Here is a 23,421-nt window from a genome sequence, read left to right as displayed (position 1 = left end):
GATTCCTTCTACCTTGGGTTCTCGACGAAAGATGGCCACTTGGTGGACCCCCCGAAATTTTTACAGTTCATAAAGACCATCGTCGTGCCCTCCAATGCTACAAATGGCATCTATATCTCAACCACCTTCTGGCCTTTAAACTGCTTCATGCCCAGGCCCATTACTTTAAGTGCTAGAAACAGATTTGTTGGGAACAATATGTCACTGCCATAGGGCCACATACATTCTCTTCACAGGTGTGAGGAAAAGAGGAGGTTCATTTTTGGCTACCATCCTCCCACAGGCATCCCAGGAATTTCTCTGAGTGGTGTTATCCTCATTAGACCACACTCTTATCGCTGAACAGTCTGCTCGGCATTTCGCCTGGGCCTCAGTGTTGGTCCACTATGCACCCGCATTCCATCTTCTCAAACATGATCTGCAACAGCTCCCTCTATCTTTCATTGCCCACCACCTGGAGCCCTATAATGACCCATTTAGCAAGTAGAAATTCACCAGGGATCTTGCTCTCTGTCCCAATGCAGCTCCTGGACCATATTGTGTTCACAGCCAAATACGTCAACATTTATTAGAGGTGATTCAGCGTAATATACTTACCCCTTTATTAACCATCTCTGGAGCGATGGGGAATTTCCTTCCCAGTGGTGAGAAAGTGTTGCCATTCCAGTTTTGAAATCTGGTAACAACCTCTTCAGGTGGACAGCCATCATTCAATCAGTTTAACTGAAGTTAATTGAACATATAATGAGTCAAAATTTGTATTGGATCCTTGAATCCTGGTATCTTTTTTCTGGAGCCAAGGATGATCTTTGCCGAGGCTGCTCTACTGCAGATAATTTAGTCCACCTGGAGTCTGCTATCGGAATGGCTTTTGCCCAGTGTCGACACCTTGTCGAGTCTTCTTTGATCGACTTAAAACGTACAGTGTGTCGTGGCTCCACCATATCCTTACATGAGTGGGGCCTCTGTGGTCCACTCCCAATTTTTATCCCGGACTTTCTTTCACATCACGATTTTCGTCTCCAGGGGAATAGGGTTCTGCAGAGTTCTGTGTGTGTGTGTGTGTGTGTGTGTGTGTGTGTGTGTGTGTCTGTCTAGTGGCTATCAATGGTTTGGTAGCAGCTCTGGATGTACTCTGTCCCCCTCTTTGCATCGTGATGATTTTTGCATTTATTTTTGTTCGTACGTGATGGGCATTTCTGAACATAAACTGTAGGGAGCAATAAACATAGTGCAGTTTTGGGCTCTCACTCATGGTTTCCTTTTTTCAGCTGCCCAGACCTGTATTATTAATTTTTGTTGTCACCTAATAGTCCTTCCCCATCCATATCTGTACCTTGATAGCTAGTCCCTCAATGCTGACCTTATAATCGCCGCTAGCAATCATGTTTCTTTACAGACATAGGCTCATTTCAAATATTGTTTTAATTAAACTATGTTGTTTGCCTTTACACGTGTACTGGACCCATAACCTGATTAAAATAATATTTTTCAAGACAAGAAAACATTTTATTAACTTTATAATTACACCCTGGATACGAAAAGAAAGAAAAAAAAACACATTTACTGGGGAAAAAACCACAGAAGTTACACAAAAGCAAACAATAAAGATATTGAGAGTAGTCATGGAGCAGCACATAAACATAGACCTCAAGGGGTTTCCCCCCCCCCCCCCCCCCCCCCCCCCCAGTATGGAAGCACATCATTCGCAAGAGGCACATTTGAAAAGATAGGACCATTTCATTAAAACAGATACACTATCTGATCGAAAGTATGCGAACACCTATTAGTGGACATTGATATGGGATGTGTCAGTCATTTTCCCTTATGCTGGCTTGAACTGTCCTGGGGATTCCTTCAGTGAATTGTCTGAGTGTCTGTAGAGGAATGGCAATCCGTTATTTCTCAACAGCTGAAACCACAAGAGGACAGTGGGGTCTGCAGCAAACCTGATGTTCTAACTCTTCCAAATGTGTTCTGTGGATCTAGATTGGGACTATGGTCAGGCCAGTCAGTTTCAGGGACATTATTGTCCAACCACTGCCTCACAGATGTTGCTTCATAACGGTGTGTTGTCATGCCGATACAATCAATCATTGTCTCTGAACTGTTCCTCTGCTGTACGCAATACATAATGCTGTAGAATGTATCATATCCTTCCACATATCGTGTTTTCTTAAGCACAATAAGGGAACCACACCCTAACCACAAGAAACAACCATAACCCCATCTCCTCCATACTTCACTGCTGGTGCTGTATGTGATGGCGGGTAATGTTTTCCATGCATTTGCCAAACCCAAATCCTTTCCTCAGGTTGCCAAATGGTATAGCGTGATTCATCACTCCAAATCAGATTTCAATTCATCCTCTGCCAAGTGTTGTTACTCTTTATACCACCTCAAGCATCATTTATCATAGACTACAGAAATGTGTGGCTTATGAGGAGCTGCTTGACCATTTTACCCCTTTCTTTTTAACTCCCTACGAACTGTCCTTGTTTGCTGGACTATGGTAGCACTTTGCCACGAGTGACTCTTTCCACTGATTTCGTCCTACTTGGGCAGCTGTAGGAAGGTTGAAATGTCTCCATTGGATTTGTTACTCAGGTGACATCCAGTGACAAGTCCACGTTTAATGTCACTGAGTTCTGCTGACTGATCCACTGTTATAGCTTTTCTACTGTCAACATAATACTCCCCACCTCCATTTATACTGACAAGTTCGCCTCTTTTGACATCTAGTGGTCAATTCTGCATTACGTATGGGTGTCCAGACACATCTGATCTTGATGGTTGGTTGGTTTAATGATTAATGGGACCATACTAAGAGGTCATCAGTCCTTCCTATCTGGAACAGCCAAGTCAACAAAACTACACACCAAAGAAGGGTCTAGTGCGCAAGACCTGAGGAAAGAAAATTCCAAGGTCTCCTGAACGTCAACAAAGCCTAGAGAAAGGAACAAGGAAGGAGAAAAGAGGAGGGAAGGAACAACAGTGGTGAAGGTGCCCTGTCCAGGGTGCATTCAGATCCCCATAAGGTAGAAAGTGCAGTGGGGGACATACAGCCTACCACTTACTGTAGACACCCCACCGAGAAGTACCTAGAAAAGATTAGCGACATGGACAGGGCAAGAGAAGCAGAGGAAAACGGAGCAAGAACACCAAGTCAAACGTAACATGTGATGAGAGGGAAGAAGAGCAAAAGAACTGGTAGGGCGAGGGCTGGGGGCAGACCACCAAGCCCAGACAGCCACTGCCCGTTCAAGGCAGAGGGGCATAAAACGAGGTCAGCCACTGAGGCATCGTTTGCTAAAACCAGGAATAACGAGTCAGGAAGATTTAGTCCGCTGCAGGGTGACTAGGTTAGGACAGTCCAGCAAAATGTGGACCACTGTCAAACAAGCACCATAATGACAATGGGGGTGGACCCTCGTGATGGAGGAGATGATCATGAGTCACCCAAGTATGGCCAGTGCTGAACCGGTCTAAGATGATGGAATCTTTGTGAGAGGCTAACATGGAGGACATCCTCAAATCCACCGTGAGCCAGGGTCCAGACAAAGGGCACAGAGCATCCACATTGTTCAAGGACAGAAAAGGGAATCCTGGATAGTCAGGATCAAGGGAAGGGGAGGGTAACACCAGTCACAAGATTGTAAACTGTTCAGAGTCGCTACAGGTGAGGAAGCACTCATCAATGAAGGAACAGATATGCTCAAGAGCATGAAATATGGCTACCAACTCTGCAGTGAAAACACAAGGAATGGAGTTCATTACATCCTGCATCGACGTAAGCAAAGCCAGAGTAACTGGCAAATATCAAGCCATCAGTCTAGACTACTTCTGAAGCTTGAAACACACTGAGAATGGAGGTGAATTGGAAGCAGGTATCCTCAAAATGAACAGAGTCTTTTGGACATTGTGATAGGTCTAAACAGATATACCACAAGGGGCACATGAGCACGCCAGAGAAGAGGTGGTAGAAGGAACAGCTAGAGTTCAGAAAAAAAGAGACGGGACGCAGATGGCAATGATAACACCAGACCTAGGTCATTGTTACAGGAGGTGGAGATGGATCTCCTTATCTGGAAAGAGGAGATCATGGTTCGGGTGCTGTGGGGAGCAGTGGAAGCATAACGCATAAATGATCAACTGTTGTTGGTGCAGAACGAGCAATGGTAGAACCCCTGCCTCCACTAAGACGTTGATCACAGCACTAGTCTGAAAAGCCCCAGTTGGATCCAGCATCTGTAACATCGAAGGTGATGCCGAGTCGTGTGCGAGACTCCCATAATCTAGATAGACCAATGCCATACGAGAGTAGAGTAGTGCACACCCCAGTTTATGTTGCTTCGAGCTATTGAAGACCAACATGTCCACTTTAGTTGACGAAAATGAGATGTCATGTCAACCGGGCATCAAAGGCCAGTCCCAAAAAACAATGAGTGTTCACCACATTGACTGACTACCATCAAGGTGCAGATCCAGATGGGGATGGACTATATGGCAACAACAGAAATGAACAATGCCGGTCTTGGCAGCTGGAAAATGGAAGCCATGAATGAAAGCCCGAGATCGCTCCCTACATTCTGTGTTCAGCAACATCTATCACAGATATACAAAAATAAATGCAAAAATTATCAGCATACAAAGAGGGGAACACCACAGGGCCTGCAGCCACCACCAGACCATTGATAGCCACCAAAGTTAGAGGGACACTCTAAACCGAACCCTCTGAAACCTCATTCTCCTGGAGATGGGAGGTGCCAACCTTTACCTGAAAAGGGCAGAGCTGGATAAAAATTGGGAGCAGACCATGGAGACTCCACTAGTGTAAGATGGCAAGGATATGGTGTCACCATGTGGTATCATAAGCTTTATGCAGATCGAAGAAGACTGGAACAAGGTGCTGACACTGGGGAAAAGCTGTTTGGATAGCAGGCTCCATGTGGCCTAAATTATCTGCAGTAAAACTGCCTTGGTGAAAACCACCCTGAGTTGAAGCCGAAAGGTCCCACGATTCAAGCACCTAGTACAGCCTTTGACTCACCATATATTCAAGTACCTTGCAGAGGACATCGGTTAAACTGATCAACAATAGCTGTCCATCTGAAGAGGTGATTTATTCGACTACAAAACTAGAATAATGAAACTTTCTCACCTTTGGGAAGGGAGTTCCCCCCTCATTCTGGAGATGATTAAAAAGGGAAGTATATGTCATTGGCTAGCCACCACCCAATACTTATTGAAGCATTTGGTCGAGAACCGAGTCTGGTTCAGGAGTTGTGTCAGGGCAGAGAATGGGGTGCTAAATGGGGCATTATGAGACTCCAGGCAGTGAGGAACAAAAGATAAACGGAGTTGTTTCAATTGGTGTTTGAGAATGCAGAACACAGGTGGATAGGGGACCAACATTAGCACAGGTCAATAGTGTACCGACACTGGGGTTTGGATGAGATGTAGAGCAAACTGTTCAGTGATAGTCTGGTCTGGTGAGGATAACAGCTTTCAGTGAAATTCCTGGGACACTTTGTAGGAGGATGGTGGCCAGAAATGCACCTGATCTGTTCTCATACCTGTGAAGAGAAACTATGTGGCCCTATGTGCTGCGACATATTGTTTCCAACAAATCTGCTTCTGGCATTTGACAAGATAACAGGCTCGGGCATGGAACTGTTTAAAGGCCAGGAAGTGTTAGAGAGGTAAATGCCGTTTGTAGCACTGGAGGGCACAACAGTGTCTTCCATCGAGGAGAACTCGAGGAAGAAGGAATCATTGAAGCAGCTCTCAAAAGGATGTCCTTGTTCAAACTCCATACAGACACATGGATGCCGTTGTGTAGTGGAGTGGTTGGGATGGCAGTCGAGGAAAAGATATCCTGATCCACATTAGTAAAGTCCCACCTGGGGAAAGCACACATGTGTGGGTGATGATGAAGGAAAGGTAAGATTATCGGAAAATGATGGGCTGTTCCACAAATAATTGTGAATTCCTCGTTGAACAGAGGAGGGGGAATCCAGGCCTACCAACGAAAACATAAATGGCCGATAAAGTGCAATGGGCCTTACTGAAGTGTGCGGTGACTCCACTGTTAAAGAGGCAGAGATCAAGACCTGCCAACCAGTCTTCAAACATTGTGTGCTGGTCGGGTCACAGTACCACCCCACATATCTGTAGATCACTTTGACAAGGATATTGGTCATGTCATGGTATTATAGTTTAAGGAAAAATCACATATGGAGGCATTTACCTACATACAGGTAAAGTTTGAAAGGCTCAGGTAGGCTATGGTGGCCTTTTAATTAGAACTATCTCAGCATTTGCCTGATGATGTTATCTAGGGAAACTACTGACAACCTAAAGCATCATGATCAGATAGAGACCAGCACATCCATCCACCTGACTAAAAGACAAGTCTTTTTTATTTATTTATTTATTTATTAAGTGTCATCTCATTTGTTTATCTCAGGTGTACATTACTGTCTTGCAAAGAAAATATTAAATAATGTAAAATGCAAGCACTGCAGTGATCATTCATTTCTCATTACATATTAAGGCGCACACTAAACACACATTATTTTCGTACTGTAACACTGCACACTGTATGCTGAGATGAGAACTATAGCAACATTGTTTGTTTTCCATTTTGTATGCTGTAACATTCCATTGGTTTATCTGATAAATTGAGGCAGCATCTCTCTGTAATTGAATCAGTTGTTGAGCTCAGAGATAAAAGGCATTTGTATTGTAAGTTGCAGATCAGACAGTAAGATTTTTCAGGGGAGGTGGCCAAGTGAAGGAGAGAAATTATGTAGTGTGATAGTGTTGTATGAAGAGAGATTTTATTATTATAGTTGTTGTTGTTTACTTGTTTTACTCTTTTAGCAAACCTTACTCTTCATTGTGTAAGTAATCCTTCGCTGTATAGAATGTTTGTGGGGTAAGAAATTTTTAACAGTCTTTAGTTTGTGTTACTAATCTCTTTAATCTCCTGGGGTGAACTTTTGTACAGTTTTGTTCCTTGGTAGGATACGTTGTTTCGAGTTTTATGTTTATTATTTCAAGGTGAATGTAAGTTCAGTCTGTATTTTGTGCTATAAAAGTGAAAGGAGTTGTTCGTGCAGTGTTTATAGTGTGTGTTTTTGATGCACATAACTGATTGGTAAATGTACTGTCGTACTGTCATGGTGTAGTTAATGTCTCCAGTGTTTTGAAAAGGTTTTTACAGTGAGTGTAATTACTGTTTTTGGTTGTTATTCTTATGGCTGTTTTCCGTAGTGTGAAAACTGTGTTCATATTTCTGAATGTATTTCTCTTATATTGATTGTTTAAGTAATCACCACACATTTCTCACGTAAGATTTTATATTTTACAGGTTGTGTTGGAGACAGAAATTACGAACCGCCCTGCCCTGCGACTGTATGAAAATCTGGGCTTCGTTCGTGACAAGCGCCTTTTCCGTTATTACCTGAATGGTGTGGATGCTCTTAGATTAAAGCTGTGGCTGCGATGAGTTATTTGCTGTGGAACTTATAAAACTCAGGAAAATTTACCTACCTTAATGTGTTATGGAACAGTGAAAATGCAAGTGTGCTCTATCTCATTCCACCAGTTTGTTTCTCCTTTGAACGTGCCAGGCAAATCATTTTGGCAGCTTGTCAGAGTTTCCTGGCACTTCAAAAATGATGAAATAATATTTAAAAGGAGCTAACTTGGAAAATAATGCTGCAGTACACCTATATTAAACACCATAAGTCAGTGAACATCTGCCCATTGCAGCCGTACAATAGAACTGTGAGGAAAGTCAAAAGATTCCTTGCTTTCAGAAAGCAAACACTTGACGGCTGTGAAATTTATGATTATCGGATGTTTGCGGCAGTTTGTTAGTTGGCAGCATGTGGGAAGAACCTCGAGACAGTTGTACGTGCCAGATAAAATGCGAAGAATTATCTGTGTTTGTGAAATGTTTTAAAGGACCTTTAACGTTATTATAGCTCTCAAAGTTTTGGTGATTTCCAGATCCTGTAACCTTATTTTTCCCCTCTAAATTATGCACATTTTAAATGTGAGTTCATCCCTGTTATAAGATTTATGACTTGTTAAAAATATTGTTCTGATTTCCTGTGAATCACTGTTTACTTTGACAGGTGGTTGTTACTGGCCGAACATTATTATGAAAGTAAATTTTGATGAACTGGGTATGTTTTGTGCATTACAATTACCTGGTTTTAATGTTTCCAGATATATTTGTTGTATTCACATTTCATTTAGCTGAACTGCAAATATATGCCTAATGTTTGCTGAGACTCGTCTTCCAAAGTCTTGTGTTTCCTAGTAATATAACAGCCTTCCTAATTTTGCTTGCAAAGAAATCCTTAAAATCAGACGTTTGCAGAGTGCAAACAACTCTTGGACTGAATGTTGGACGTCAAACCATTTGCTGCATAATAGATTCATGCTTTTGGAGGATATCTTAAAAGTACTACATAATCTCTGTTTAACAATAATTTGAGATAGCTTTTTGCATTGGAAAATAAATTATTTTAATCTGTCAAAAGTTTTGTACTTTAGTCATTGCTATTGTCTGTGATATTAAAAGCCCAGTTATCACTATGAATTTCTTAACTGACTAGTCTTGGAACTGATAGCACTATTGATTGTGCCTACAAGTGGAATTGTGTATTGTGTGAATTTATTTACAAATACGGACTCTAGACGCTGTGCTTCTGTATCTTCTTCCTTTGACCTGTAGTACGGAAGGAAGCATAAGCACATGGTCTTTTTTTTATTTTTGTCCACAGGTCACACATTTTATGTATGAGCTGAATGTAAATGCACAACAAATTGGCCCACCATAATTGGAATGTTAATATCCACAGCTGTCGTTATCCTCGTGCTTAGATGTATCTAACCTTGTCATCTTGTGATTTGAAATATATTTGTTTTGCTAGAAGTTTTTTTTATCAGTTTTTTCTAGTTTTCATACAGTTTCAGGGGATAACCATTGAAACACAGTATACAACGTTGTTCAGAGCAATTAACATCTAACACTTCATTTGGCATGCAGTGTTGTTTAGGTTCAGCTTGTGGTTCTTTGTTGGAGAATATTGTATAATTTAACACAGTATTTCAGTTATATACAATACAAATACATGTGCCAAGTGTGTGTGCTTTGGTCAGTATTCTGTACATTTTATAGAAACTGAAGCTCAAAGCTGCAAGTTTATGTTGTTTGTGCATCTGTGGATTTTTCTGCAAAATTCATTTTCGAAATAAAGATTCTTTTGAAATATCCATTTAGCGAACTTCAGATTTCAACCATGTGTTGGCATAATATTTTTACTAAGGCTTTATTTATAAACTAAGTGGAGACTTTTGCCACCATAAACTATTTTACCTTTCTGGGCAGTCTAAGAAGCTAATTATCAGTTTGTAATTAAGCTTTTTCATTCGCTGTATTTCAAGACGATGGCTTGTAACTTGTGTTGTGAACATAATTTGAGTTTGCCTACCAGTTTTCTTGTACTGTCACCCAAAAATTCCGGTGGAATTAATGTTTCAAGACACTAATGAAAACACTAACTTAGTGGCCACTTTGTGTGTATAGCGTAATACCGATGCTCAGCTTCTTGTATATGCTGTAACAATCTCTCATTATTTGTCCATATAAGTACCTGAAATCTGGGAAATAGTGCATACAGTTAGATTTTTAGAAAATTGTGTAATTAATTATTCCAACTACCTGAATAAAGGGTTGTATTTCAGCTACAGCAATATTAAAGAGAAAGACACAGCATAATCATGTTCTCTTTTGGCTGACAGTTATGTTAATTTCCAGCAAAACCCTTTTGTGGTTTATGACTTTGATGTTGATCACATTGCTTCCATTTGTGGTATAGACAATATTATTGCTATCATATACATTATCTTGCCACACACTACAGAGAACTTATACTGATGTTAAATCTTTGTTCTAATGGCAAGAAATTTTTATAGTTTAGCATCCTTCTAAGTATTTCATTTATAATTCTTTGCTCTCATGTTTTGTTTGTGACTTTTGTTGCTTTGAATTAATACTAATCCAGTTCCAAATAACATTCGTCCTCATTTAACATACTTTGACTGTTGTTGTGTCATAATTCACCGTGTTCCAGTATTGCATGACAGATCCTTAATCATTAAACAGTTTCATTTTATCCTTTTTTTTAAATATTTTTGTTTTAATGTAAAAGATGCCATTGATGTTTCTTGATGTATTCAGATCACACAAAAAATTTAAGAGAGACAACGTCTGTTTCCCCAGAGCTCACATCCAGTCTCCTAGCAATGTCATGGTGCTACAGTTTTGTGCTAACATACTATAAAAAGAAACATTTTTAAAACTTCTATTTTTCCATCAGACTAAAAGATGTTCGCAAATGGAGCAGGGACATAGTATTTGCTGCAAATCACAGGCAGGCCTGAATTTCATTGTGGCAGATGCTTTCAATTTACAATGAAGGCCCCCCCCCCCACCTCTCTCTCTCTCTCTCTCTCTCTCTCTCTCTCTCTCTCTCTCTCTCTCTCTCTCTCTCATGTAAAATATCTGCGTGCCACGGGGGACTGAGCTGCTAAAAAAATAAATTGTGCATATAAAGGATGTCTTTTTTACTTCATCACACGTGAGGAAGAGAGAACCAAACCAAAAGATTGGTTTTCAGCTAGAGAAAGTTAAATAAGAAAACACAAAACAAAAAGATTACGTGAGAAATAGTCTTTAAATACAGTAAACTCTTGATTATCCACAGTAATTGGAGACTTGTAACCTGTGGATTATAGAATTCCACAGATAATCCACAATTAAAATAAACAGTAATGTATTGGGGTTATTCAAAAATAAAATTTAATTACAGTGTCATAAATAAAACCACTTAACTAATTATTTACAATAAATTCTACTTTAATCATCATGGTACATGTGAGAATAAAGTACTTACAAAGAAAACAATACAATCTAATTTCACATTACATTACACTACTTTGAAACAAAATAGTCTTGAATTGATTTCTGTCTCGGTTAGGTAGCTTCTTATTTACATATCACACTACAAATTTTACACTTCACCAATTTGTCAGAGAGGGAAGCATCTTCTTGCTGCTCCATGTAATCCAGTTACCCAGGATTCTATTAAAGTGCTGATACACAGTTGATTACTGTTTCTGGAATTATAGGAATGTTTTCATCATCATCACTGTCATTCATCTCCTCAGAATTCCCTTGTACTCTCTGAACAATAGCATTGTCACTCAACATCTCATGACCTGGCTCTGTGAAGTTGTTGTCAAACCCTTCAGATATATTTTCTGTGCCAACAGTTCTACACCCAGAGGTATTTTCCAAAACAGCAGCTAATATTGCAAATGAGCTGTCTTCTTCATCATCGTAATTACTGATTTCATCAATTTTATAATTAATGTTTTTCCATGACTTGACTATGTTTGGTTGTCTTACCTTACACAGTGCCTTCAACACATTATAAATTGTGTCCAGCACAGTTAATTACTTCCAGAATGTTGGGAGATTGCAGTCCTCAACAATAAGTTTTTGTACCAGTTTCCTCTATAAATTGTCATCATGGCAGCAATGACACCTTGCTTCATTGCTTTAAGGCTGTCACGTTGTGGTAAATGTTTTATAAATGTCAACTCGTCATAAATTTCAGAACATTTCTGTTTGGTTGAGTAGCTGCATTTTCCCGTTACAATAAAGCCCTTGCAGGTAGCCCCTCCAGCATTAAATGTTCTCACACCTGTGGCACAAAGCAATTATGGAACCGTATTTGGAAAAACTGTGGGGTACACCCAGGTACCTTTCTGGTGAAAATAATGGAGAGGGAAATGGCGCATTTCATTTCCTTTGAAACAGTGCAGTTTTTAGCTTTATCTACTACACCAACAGTTATCCTTTCCTTGCTTGATTTATAACCAGGAACACTACGCTCTGTCACTAAAGCTGAAGTCTTTGTTGGTAGGTACCTCCAAAACAACTTGGTTATATCTGCATTAAATATTTGCTCCAACTCTAAATTTTCTCATTGAAATCAGTACAAAATTCAGAAGCAGCTTTACTATCTGTTGAAATCATTCCAACACGGCTTTATCCAGATTTGCATATGTAAGATTTTTTTTAGCCTTCAGCCTTGACAAACCTTTAAATGGGTCAAAATTGCTAGCAAATTGAATTATTTTGTCTTTGTTTTTCCAAATATCGTGGATCGTAGTTTCACCCACACTGTAAATCAATACCAGATTTTGTATGCCAATATTGCCTCTTTCAAGTTTGTGCATTATTTCCAGTTTCTGCTGAATGGTTAACACAGCATGTTTTCACTTTTTACACATTGTTTGGGACTAAGAGAAACTGATGACTACCTTTCGCAACAATTAAAATCCAGTGCTTGCAGTGTTACAGCAGCATGTTGTTTACTACACTTGTTGTAACTTGAGATTATCACTCAACTGTGACCACTGTCGGCTTAGAGAAAAACTCTCTGCAGCAAAAAAAGTGAGGGAAATAGGCTGTGGATAATCTGCAAAACAGATAATCCACCCGTGGCCAATCGAGAGTTTACTGTAACGTCTTCTAGGCAGTGCTTGCAACCTGTACAGAGATGATTATGCACACAAATGAGAGATCTAAACCCAGTCTGTGCCTGCTGAAAAGATAAGGAGCAAGATTTTATATGTGATGATGATTGTAATTGTCTTCATGTAAAATTTACTGTAATTGTTGTTTGTATTTGATATGTGAAACATGCGCTTCATACAGAAACAGTTACTAAGTTTTCTGTCTGGAAAGAGAAAATGTTGTACAGTTTGTATTGGTCTGTTGTATGTACTGTTTCCATTAATCTCTGCTGATATTTGGAGTAAAAATAACTATTTTAACAGAAAATGTGAAATTTGTGGCACCTACGATTCAGCTCAAAGTGACTTAAGCTGTCCTAAAATGGGATCACATTGAAGTCGCTAATTGCAAACAATGAAATGATTGCACTAGGACTTGTTATTTTGCTACAGGTGTGCACTTGATATTTAGAATTTGGAGTTTATTATTTACAGCATATTATACTGAAGACAATTTTATGTCTTTGCAGATTAAATAAAACATCTGTATAAAAGAAATACTGTTATGTATAACATAGCGTCACTGACTCAAAATTGAACTACAGACGAGGATTAGTTTCATTATTCAGAAAAATCCTGTTAAATGAAATACATTTACCTACTCAAATGAATATGTGTGTGTGTGTGTGTGTGTGTGTGTGTGTGTGTGTGTGTGTGTGTGTGTGTGTGTGTGTGTGTGAGTGTGAGTGAGTGATTGAATTCACGAATATACTATATGGTCCAAATTTGTTGTGAGCCTGTCCAGATCTAAGAAAGAAAATAATCCACAAAGATCTTGGTTAGAACATATGTCTTGTTTTAGCACTTCCCTTTTGTGTTTCTCAAACCTCTCAGGTGTGCTTGATAAGACAGCTAAAAGTTGAAGCTTTGATTTAGATAGCTCTTAACTAAATTTTTAACAGGTTTGTATGTCAAGAAATTTTCTATGTAGTATTCAGATAACTGCAAGTTGTTTGTATTTTCCCATCCGAGATAGAAGGGGAGCTTCTACTTTTCTGTAACCAAAAAAAGAACAGTCATAGAAAGCTTGTAGGCATGCAAATACAAGAAGTCTGTTCAGATTTGAGACATCTACAAAATATTCATTGTACAGCTCCAGTTGTCTCCATCTCAACAGTTAACTAGAATGCTCTCATCTATCTCATGAGATGCTGAACCCTACTTTTGTTATAATTTTTTTTATTTTGGACTTGTATTTTTCTGTTACCTTAGTACAGATATGTGGTTTAATCACCCTTATAAAACCCATAATAATGAGTTACGGTTTGTTTCAAAAGAAAACTATTCGTACAAAGTTACTTTTGAGGTAGTATCTTTGAGTCTAGCTGAAAATGGATCCCCCTTTTTGAATTACAAACGCTGAGCTTTGAAATGCACTCTCAGACAATCTGTTAGCTCTTCTGGGGCAACAGTGTAACTTGGTATGTAATTACTACTGACATTTTAGGTTAGATGTAAATCTTTGAAAGTGCACCCACTAAACAGTTGAGAGGTTTGATAAATTTATGTAACAGCAGTGCTTTCAAAAACTAAATTTGATTTGTATTACTGTTTTTAAAAAATAAAATAATTGTTACATTTATGTAACAAAAGCAAAAAAGAATGCAAGAGATTTATATGTTAACTGTATTTTATTACAGCAGTGTTATGTAATTATATACTGGTGTACTAAAGAGCAAGCTCATTAAAACCGTGATTTTAACAAGTGTACAATTAAATTCATTGCTTTATATGTGCTGGAAACTAGAATATATGTATCCACAATATCAATTCATTTACAGACTGGACATGTTTGCTGTCATAAAGATCCACAGTAGATTGGGGGAGGTGTGAGGAGCTAATAAACACAGGGTGGTGACTTCACTGGAAAGCAAGGAATTCTCAGACAAACTGAATTTACTGTATAAATCTGGAAGAGTTGGGGAATTCTGGGAGACTCTATGAAGAATTTATGATGATCCAGTCCTGTGTATTTAGAACTGTAATTACCAGTTTTGCAGTTTACTCTTGACATGTGTTTCAGACTGCATTTCCAAATGAAAGTCAGTTAATGGATGCCTCCATTCTGGAGCTACTTGAGTTTCAGTTGCAAGTAAATTAAATATTTCTTTTGGTATACAAAGAACTTCAGTGATAAGACTCCACAAATAAGTTCTCTGCTTCAATGTCTGCATGAAGCATGCGTGAGCTATATTCGGCACAAGTCGTCTTACAGAAGGTTGTCAACTGAAAAATCATTATGTTAAAACTACTTTCATTCAAAGTCATCATTGTATCGTGTGTGTCCTCTCTTTCAAAGCTTCCAAACAATGGAAACTCCAGGTTGGAATATGAATGACATAAGGGAAAGATAGATTGCTACTCACGGTGTAGATGACAGGTTGAGTTGCAGACAAGTACAGTGAAAAGGCGTGCATTAGCTTTTAGCCAAAGCCGCCTTCAGAAAAGGAAACACACACATAGATGTATTCACACAACCAAGCACACCTCATACATACATACATGACCGTCGACTCTGGCAGCTTGAACCTCCGTCAGACAATCTGTGGATGGAAAAAGCGGGCTGCCTCTGTTGTCCAAACTCAGCAGGTGAGTATGATCAAATCTGCATGGGACTCTGGGGAAATACTGAAACTCTCGAAATAATTGAGTCAATATTGTACCATGGGTGAATGCATATCAACTCACTTTTCTCTTTTTATGTAGGACAGAAACTAACTGTACATTCATTTATGGTGCCTCTAAAATGTGTCTACCATTGCAACAAAGGTTCTTCCTCGTTAACATGTCCATCTACCTCATAAAGTACCTTTTAGCTGCGTAATGTGATGACTCATTCAATACTTGCTCGAAACCCACATCTAGTGTCTTTCTGAACAATGAGTTCATGCCAATTGGATATCAGCATGTGCCTCACTCCTACCCATGCAAAAAATTTTGTTGTTATTATCTACAAGAGCCTCTTTGATTTACCAGTTTATTTATTAAAATAATGCTCTCATAGGCACCTTTTATGACTGTTTGAACAGTGACATTTCTTATTGGATGTAACTTTGCCAATATAGACCAATATTCTAGTGTTGTAAATATATATGCTAGATCTTCCCTGCCCAGAGGCAATGAACTTGAAAGAATCCACTAGTACTATTAAATCCCATAAACCTGTAGCTATAGTAGGGTCAGCTGAAACAATGGAAACTTCAGGTTGGAATAACAACAATGTAAAGAAGATATAGCTTGCTACTCATCTTAAAGATGGCACGTTAAGTTGCAGACAGGCACAACTAAAAGCCACTTACACATTAGCTTTCAGCCACAGCCTTCATCATAAAAATAAACACACAAACATGCACACATTCATTCGCACAAGAAAGCACACCTCACACATGACAGTAATCTCTGGCAGCTCGGGCTGATCAAAGATGTCAGTTTAGTGATTTAAAAATACTTTTCCTTACATTATAGAATACAATTCAGTATAGTGGTGAATCTTGCTCACTTTTATTTTATGCCATACAACCTCTGACAACAAAGTTCGGTGAATAATCCTGTAGCATTAACATAGATGAACTATGAACTACAGTTACCTTGCTGTCCTTAGAAATAGTCACCTCCCATAACTGTGCACCACTGAGCTCTGCAATACATGTCCCGGAAGATTTACACAAAGTCTTCCTTTGGGATGGTGTTCAAAAGCTATGTCACGTTTTGTTCGATCAAATCTGTTTCCTTTCAAAGCGAGTTTGAGTTGAGGGACTAGGAAGAAGTCCAGAGAATTGAGATCTGGCAAGTATGGTGGATGTGCAAGTTGCACCACCCCCATTTTTGCCAGGAACTGTTTGACGATATTGGCGACCATTTTCGTGAACAAAAAACCAGGAACCTTGTTGTGCGTACTGGAGTCATACCCTGCGTAGACGTTGCACGAAACGTGTCAAAATTTCAGCGTACTGTGTAGCGTCCAATGCCGTTCCCTCAGGTCAAAATTCCTTGTTGATAATGCCCTGGTTGTTGAAAAAGGTGATGAGCATCGTTTTGATGCATGACTTTTCGGCTCTGACCTTCCTCCGATGAGGTTATGTCAGAGAAAGACATTCCCTGCTTTGCAGTTTCATTTCAGGGTTGTACTGGAGACACCAGGTTTCACCCTCAGTGACAATATGCTTCAAGAAATTGGGTGTCGCATCCACTGTTTCAATAAAATCCTGTGAAGCCTCAAAACGTGCCTGCTTCTGCTCGTCAGTCAAGTGGTGTGACACAAGATGATTAACACGTTTTCCTCTTCCCTAACTTCTGGGTAAGGACTTGTCACATGGATTCACAGTTCATCTGCAGTTCATCTGCTATGGGGGTTGCCAGGAACACTTTCCGGCGTTCTCGAAAATAGGCAAACCACTCGTACACACACTTCATGGACAGTGATGCCCATAAACATGTACCAGCATTGTGTGCTTTTCTTTCGGTGTCTTGCCAAGCTTAAAACAAAATGTTAAATTTATACTTTGCTCGTTCATTGTCCTGTTTTTAGTTCAGAGCCAACACACTAAACAACCACTTCATCCAACAGGTCTAACACGGAACACACACAATGCTCAAATGAACTACGGTAGCGGCAGGTTGTCAACACCACCCACTACACAGGTGCAGCATTATGAGTCGCCAGTGTTGCGCGATCGACCATTCTGTCTTTGTTCACCGAACTTTGTCAGAGGTTGTATATCGCATGTAGACATAGTTCTTTTGACATGACTACTCACATTCTTGAAATAATAGTTTTTACTTATTTGTAACAGGTACTTTTTTGCTCCTAAATGTGTGTAACATGTATGCAAGTACAATATTATAAATTCTGCTCCTTTTTGTGGTACAGGTGTATTGTTACACTACTGGCCATTAAAATTGCTACACCAAGAAGAAATGCAGGTGATAAACCGGTATTCATTGGACAAATATATTATACTAGAACAGACCTGTGATTACATTTTCACGCAATTTGGGTGCATTGATCCTGAGAAATCAGTACCCAGAACAACCATCTCTGGCTGTAATAACGGCCTTGATATGCCTAGGCATTGAGTCAAACAGAGCTTGGATGGTGTGTAGAGGTACAGCTGCCCATGCAGCTTCAGCACGATACCACAGTTCATCAAGAGTAGTGACTAGTGTATTGTGACGAGCCAGTTCCTTGGCCACCATTGACCAGACGTTTTCAATTGGTGAGAGATCTGGAGAATGTGCTGGCCAGGGCAGCAGTCGAACATTTTCGGTATCCAGAAAGGCCCGTACAGGACCTGCAACATGCAGTCGTGCATTATGCTGCTGAAATGTAGGGTTTCGCAGGGATTGAATGACGGGTAGAGCCACGGGTCGTAACACATCTGTAATGTAACATCCACTGTTCAAAGTGCCGTCAATGCGAACAATAGGTGACCGAGACATGTAACCAATGGCATCCCATACCATCACGCCGAGTGATACGCCAATATGGCGATGATGAATACACACTTCCAATGTGCGTTCACCGTGATGTCGCCAAACACGGATGCGACCATCATGATGCTGTAAACAGAACCTGGATTCATCCGAAAAAATGACATTTTGCCATTTGTGCACCCAGGTTCGTCGTTGAGTATACCATCGCAGGCGCTCCTGTCTGTGATGCAGGGTCAAGGGTAACTGCAGCCATTGTCTCTAAGCTGATAGTCCATGCTGCTGCAAACATCGTCGAACTATTCGTGCAGATGGTTGTTGTCTTGCAAACATCCCTATCTTTTGACTCAGGGATCGAGACGTGGCTGCACGATCCGTTACACCCATGCAGATAAGCTGCCTGTCATCCCGACTGCTAGTGATACGAGGCCGTTGGGATCCAGCATGGTGTTCTGAATTACCCTCCTGAACCCCCCAATTCCATATTCTCCTAACAGTCCTTGGATCTTGACCAACGCGAGCAACAATGTTGCAATACGATAAACCGCAATCACGATAGGCTACAATCCAACCTGTATCAAAGTCGGAAACGTGATGGTACGCATTTCTCCTCCTTACACGAGACATCACAACAACGTTTCAACTGCCGTTTGTGTATGAGAAATCAGTTGGAAACTTTCCTCATGTCAGCATATTGTAGGTGTCGCCACCGGCGCCAACCTTGTGTGAATGCTCTGAAAAGCTAATCATTTGCCTATCGCAGCATCTTCTTCTTGTCGGTTAAATTTTGCGTCTGTAGCACGTCATCTTCGTGGTGTAGCAATTTTAACAGCCAGTAGTGTATAAGCTCTCTTAGACAGAAAATTGTTACACACTATCCATCTATAGAAATCGATAATGTACAAAAAGTACGATACAGTTTGATTATTCTATGGAAGTACTTATTCAAATTTTTCAAAAGTTGGCAATCCCTCTTAAGCACTGGTCATTCTCCACAAAGGAAACACAAAGTTCTGCTCTTTCTTGAACATCTAAAATGTGCATCATCACAGGTAACAGTGACAGTGCTTGTGGCACACAAGTTTACATGTCCTTTAATATAGCTTCCTTGAAAGCAAAACTGTAAATACGCAGTCCATCTAGGAAGTCTAAGATGAACAATTTACTGCTTATTAAAACAGGGTTTGACAACTTGCTAGTTTCGAGCATGAGCATGGAAAAGCGCCAATTATAAAAGAGATGGGAGTCAGTTTTGACAGCAGTGTTATCTAAGAGCAGCAATTATGAGTTGGCATTGTGTAACGATGACAGTGGTTTTGTGTTTCGAGGAATGTTATATTTTTACACAAAAAATAGGTATGCAAAATGTTTAGTGTACCACAAAACACTGAATGTTTTCTGTAAGTTCAATTTACAAGTGCACAATTTGTCTTACTACGTCAAAGAATACAGAAATGGGGAGGACCCTAGTGTGGACAAAAATTTTTCAAAGGAAGCTCCAAAGTGGAGGAAGAAGTAGGTGAAGTAAAATAAAGTGAGTGTGCCATTCAGATGAACTACAAAATTGTACTAGTTTTAACATAGTCCTTTTGCCCTTCCATGGATGGTGATTTAATAAAAGAATGATTTGCACACACATCAAAAAAAGTTTTGCATCACCTCGGTTCTGAGAGTTCCGGAACCTGTCCAGAAAATTGGAATAGAGATCAACATAAACATCATTTCCATCCTTTTTATTGCTCATGGAAACAGCACATTGCATGTTGTACCACCATACACCGAGACCTTCAGAGGTGGTGGTTCAGATTGCTGTACACACCAGTAACTCCAATACCCAGTAGCATGTCCTCTTGCATTGATGCATGCCTGTATTCGTCGTGGCATACTATCCATCAATGCACTGTTGGTCTAGATTGTCCCACTCCTCAATGGCAATTCAGCATAGATCCCTCAGATTGTTTTGTGGGTCACGTCGTACATAAACAGCCTTTTCAATCTATCAAAGTCATGTTTGATAGGTTTTGTGTCTGGAGAACATGCTGGCCACTGTAGTCGAGTGATGTCATTATCCTAAGTGAAGTCATTCACAAGATGTGCACGATTGGTGCATGAATTGTCGCCCATGAAGACGAATGCCTCACCAATATGTTGCCGATATGGTTGCACTATCGGTCAGAGGATGGCATTCACGTATCGTACAGTCGTTAAGGCGCCTTCCATGACCACCAGGGGCATATGTCAGCCCCACATAATGCCACCCCAAAACAGCAGGGAACCTCCACCTTGCTGGACTGTGTGTAAGGCATTCAGCTTGACCGGGTTGCCTCCAAACACGTATCCGACGATTGTCTGGTTGAAGGCATATGCAACACTCATCAGTGAAGAGAATGTGATGCCAATCCTGAGCAGTCCATTCGGTATGTTGTTGGGCCCATCTGTACCATGCTGCATGGTGTTGTGGTTGCAAAGATGGACTTCGCCATGGATGTTGAGAGTGAAGTTGCACATCTGCTGCCTATTGTGCACAGTTTGAGTCATAACACATCCTGTGGCTGCACGTAAAGCCTCCCAAGGTGGCGTTGCTGTGAGGGTTCCTGTGAGCCATAATCCGTAGGTAGCGGTCATTCAATGCAGTAGTAGCCCCTGTTCAGCCTGAGCGAGGTATGTCATCAACAGTTCCTGTCTCTCCGTATCTTCTCCATGTCCGAACAACATCGCTTTGGTTCACTCCGAGACACCTGGACACTTCCCCTGTTGAGAGCCCTTCCAGGCACAAAGTAACAATATGGACGCAATCAAACCACAGTATTGACCATCAGACAACATGAGCCGTGTTCTTCCTTCCTGGTGGAATGATTGGAATTGATTGGCTGACGGACACCCTCCATCTAACAGGCGCTGCTCATGCATGGTTGTTTGTATCTTTGGGCAGGTTTAGTGACATCTTTAAACAGTCGGAGACTGTGTCTGTGATACAATATCCACAGTCAATGTCTACCTTCAGGAGTTGTGGGAACTGAGGCGATGCAAAACTTTTTTGATGTACCTGGACATTATGTCAACTACAGGTAGGATAGTTTTGTGTGATGTTGTTACCACACGTGACAATCATACTTCCCACACAGATTGTGGCAGATGATGTTCAGAGCCAACTTGCAAAATATTTATAAGAGTTTTTTTGCATATTCTTTATCATTTCACGAAGGTGTAGATACCACAGACACACAAAGCTGATTGTGATAGTCTCGGCTGTATTGAAGAAAGTATAGAAAATATATATTTGTCATGATATCTATTAAATTATGTGTGTACAGATGTAGCACCAGGCATGTTGAAAAATAAATCAGGATTCATAGCACAATTGAATGGGAAAAAAAAAAAAAAAAAAACTTCCATTATCCAATTCACACTGATCTGCAGCTTAAAGTAATTGATCTGCAATGCAGCAGGGAGTACAAAATCAGCCTACAACCATCCAAGCATTTACCTCAGTATTGATTTTCCCATTTACCCAAGTCTCCACTCGGCTACCCACCTCATTCCCTATGACAACAGAGGGGATACGGTACTCGTCTTTCTCAGGCCTCTGTTCGCCGCCCACTTGCGGAGCATGCTGGCTGTGGAGCTGTGCTTTAAAATGTTGGAGCCTTGTGATTGGTAAGAACTACAGTTTCATTCACTGCTGGCAGATACCTAAATTTCTTGCAACTCTATATAACGCACAGAACTTCTTTTTCAGTGATACCATAATTCTGTTCATGTTCAGTTGGTAATCTGCTTGCAAATGCAATTGGACAATGAACCTTCAACCCTTGTCATTCAGTAAACTGAAAACCAGTGCCCTAATCCATACTTCAGAAATGATACTCAAAATTTGGAATAATGTGCATTACACGTGCAATTTCGAATTGTGTGAGCTGTTGTCTGAAAATTTGTCCACTCCTGATCTTTTTATTTAAATTCCATGCACATGTGAATAAATTTATGAGTTGAATCTTACTTTGTGGTTTTGGGCATTTTCTTATGGCCAATAGTTTTTTTGGGTTGGGCTTAATATCACAGCTATTGATAATATGACCTAAAAATCTTACCTCGTGACACCCAAATTCTTATCTGATCATTTTGATAGTCACTCCATTTCTCTGCTGGAAAAATCTCTCAATAGTTTCACAATGACCTCGCGTAGAACTAAGAATACATATGTCAAGATCTAATCACATAATTCCTTATCAATTACTATGTTTAAAACTCTGATAAAACCAAAAAGGACACATTAAGACCAAAACCCAGCAGTTCAAAATTTTGACTCAAAGAGAAAATTAATGTACTTAGTGGATTCTTTAGTTGGAGGCATTTTCCTGTACCCTGGTGTGGAACCTATTGCACTAACATTCCGAGTTCCCACAAATCCACTTAAAACTTCGTCAGTGATGGGTGGTCCGTCCCTTCTATTACACGATTAAGAGCTCTAGTGCCTAGGCTTACTCTTACTGTACCAGTAACTTCCTTCATAGCTGCTAGGTAATTAGTATTTTTAATATTGGCACGTTCTATTATTCATAAATGCTCCATATACTCAATTTCCTTTCGTGCAGTGGCTTTGGCTGTAATCAGGCTAGGATATGAGTTCACAAAAAATGAAGTGTGAACCTTAATTTACACACAAATTCCCTTATAACTTTTCTCAGAAAACCAACAAATAGTGATTTCCCACTTATTCAATATTATTTTATCGAACATACATTAGGGAAGTCATCCTCTTCTGTAGTGTCCCCCTTATCACTCTGCCTCTCTTCCCTTATTTCTTCTGTATTGTATCTGTTACCAATAAGATGCAGTAAGTCAGCTGCTAAACTTGCTTTAATGTAATTTAAACCAGAAAAAGACACTTGTCAATATCAATGAAATTCTTCATTAGCCTCGTAACTAAGATGTTATTTTATTTTATTTTGACAGCAACCATTTTCGACATTCCAATATGGCATCTTCAGGTCCCTGCATAATAAAAGAGTATACATGTAGTGTATACCAGGATGCACAAATCAAGCTTACAGAAAGTGACAGTTTATCAAGTTCCCACAAGCCTGTCTGATCTCGCATGAGCCAGCCGGTTGCACGTAGCTGTGACACCTGCAATTTTGTAATGTGCGGACACTCTCATTCGACAGGTCACAATCCGACAACTTGCTGCTCAGCTAGACATCTCTGTTGGTAGTGCCGACACACTCATCTACCCTCTGTGATACTCAAAAGTGTGTGCCGGCTGGGCTCCTCACTGCCTAACAAAAGACCACAAAGAGCAATAATGGGCCATCTGTGTATAAT

General features: G+C 40.1%; 1 protein-coding gene across 1 annotated transcript in view; it reads left to right on the top strand.

Moving 5' to 3' along the window:
* LOC126424760 (N-alpha-acetyltransferase 30) overlaps positions 1–13,345 on the top strand; it is an 81,000-nt gene extending 67,655 nt beyond the window's left edge. The window contains exon 4 of the mRNA XM_050087503.1: positions 7,376–13,345. Within this exon, the coding sequence (XP_049943460.1) occupies positions 7,376–7,513 (138 nt within the window). The 3' untranslated portion in view covers positions 7,514–13,345. The remainder of the gene's footprint in view (positions 1–7,375) is intronic.
* The last annotated feature ends 10,076 nt before the right edge of the window (positions 13,346–23,421 follow it).

Source organism: Schistocerca serialis, chromosome 10 (assembly GCF_023864345.2).
Source record: "Schistocerca serialis cubense isolate TAMUIC-IGC-003099 chromosome 10, iqSchSeri2.2, whole genome shotgun sequence".
NCBI lineage: Eukaryota > Metazoa > Arthropoda > Insecta > Orthoptera > Acrididae > Schistocerca > Schistocerca serialis.
The sequence above is the reverse complement of the archived record's forward strand: the minus strand, read 5'-3'. Positions and strand labels throughout refer to the sequence as shown.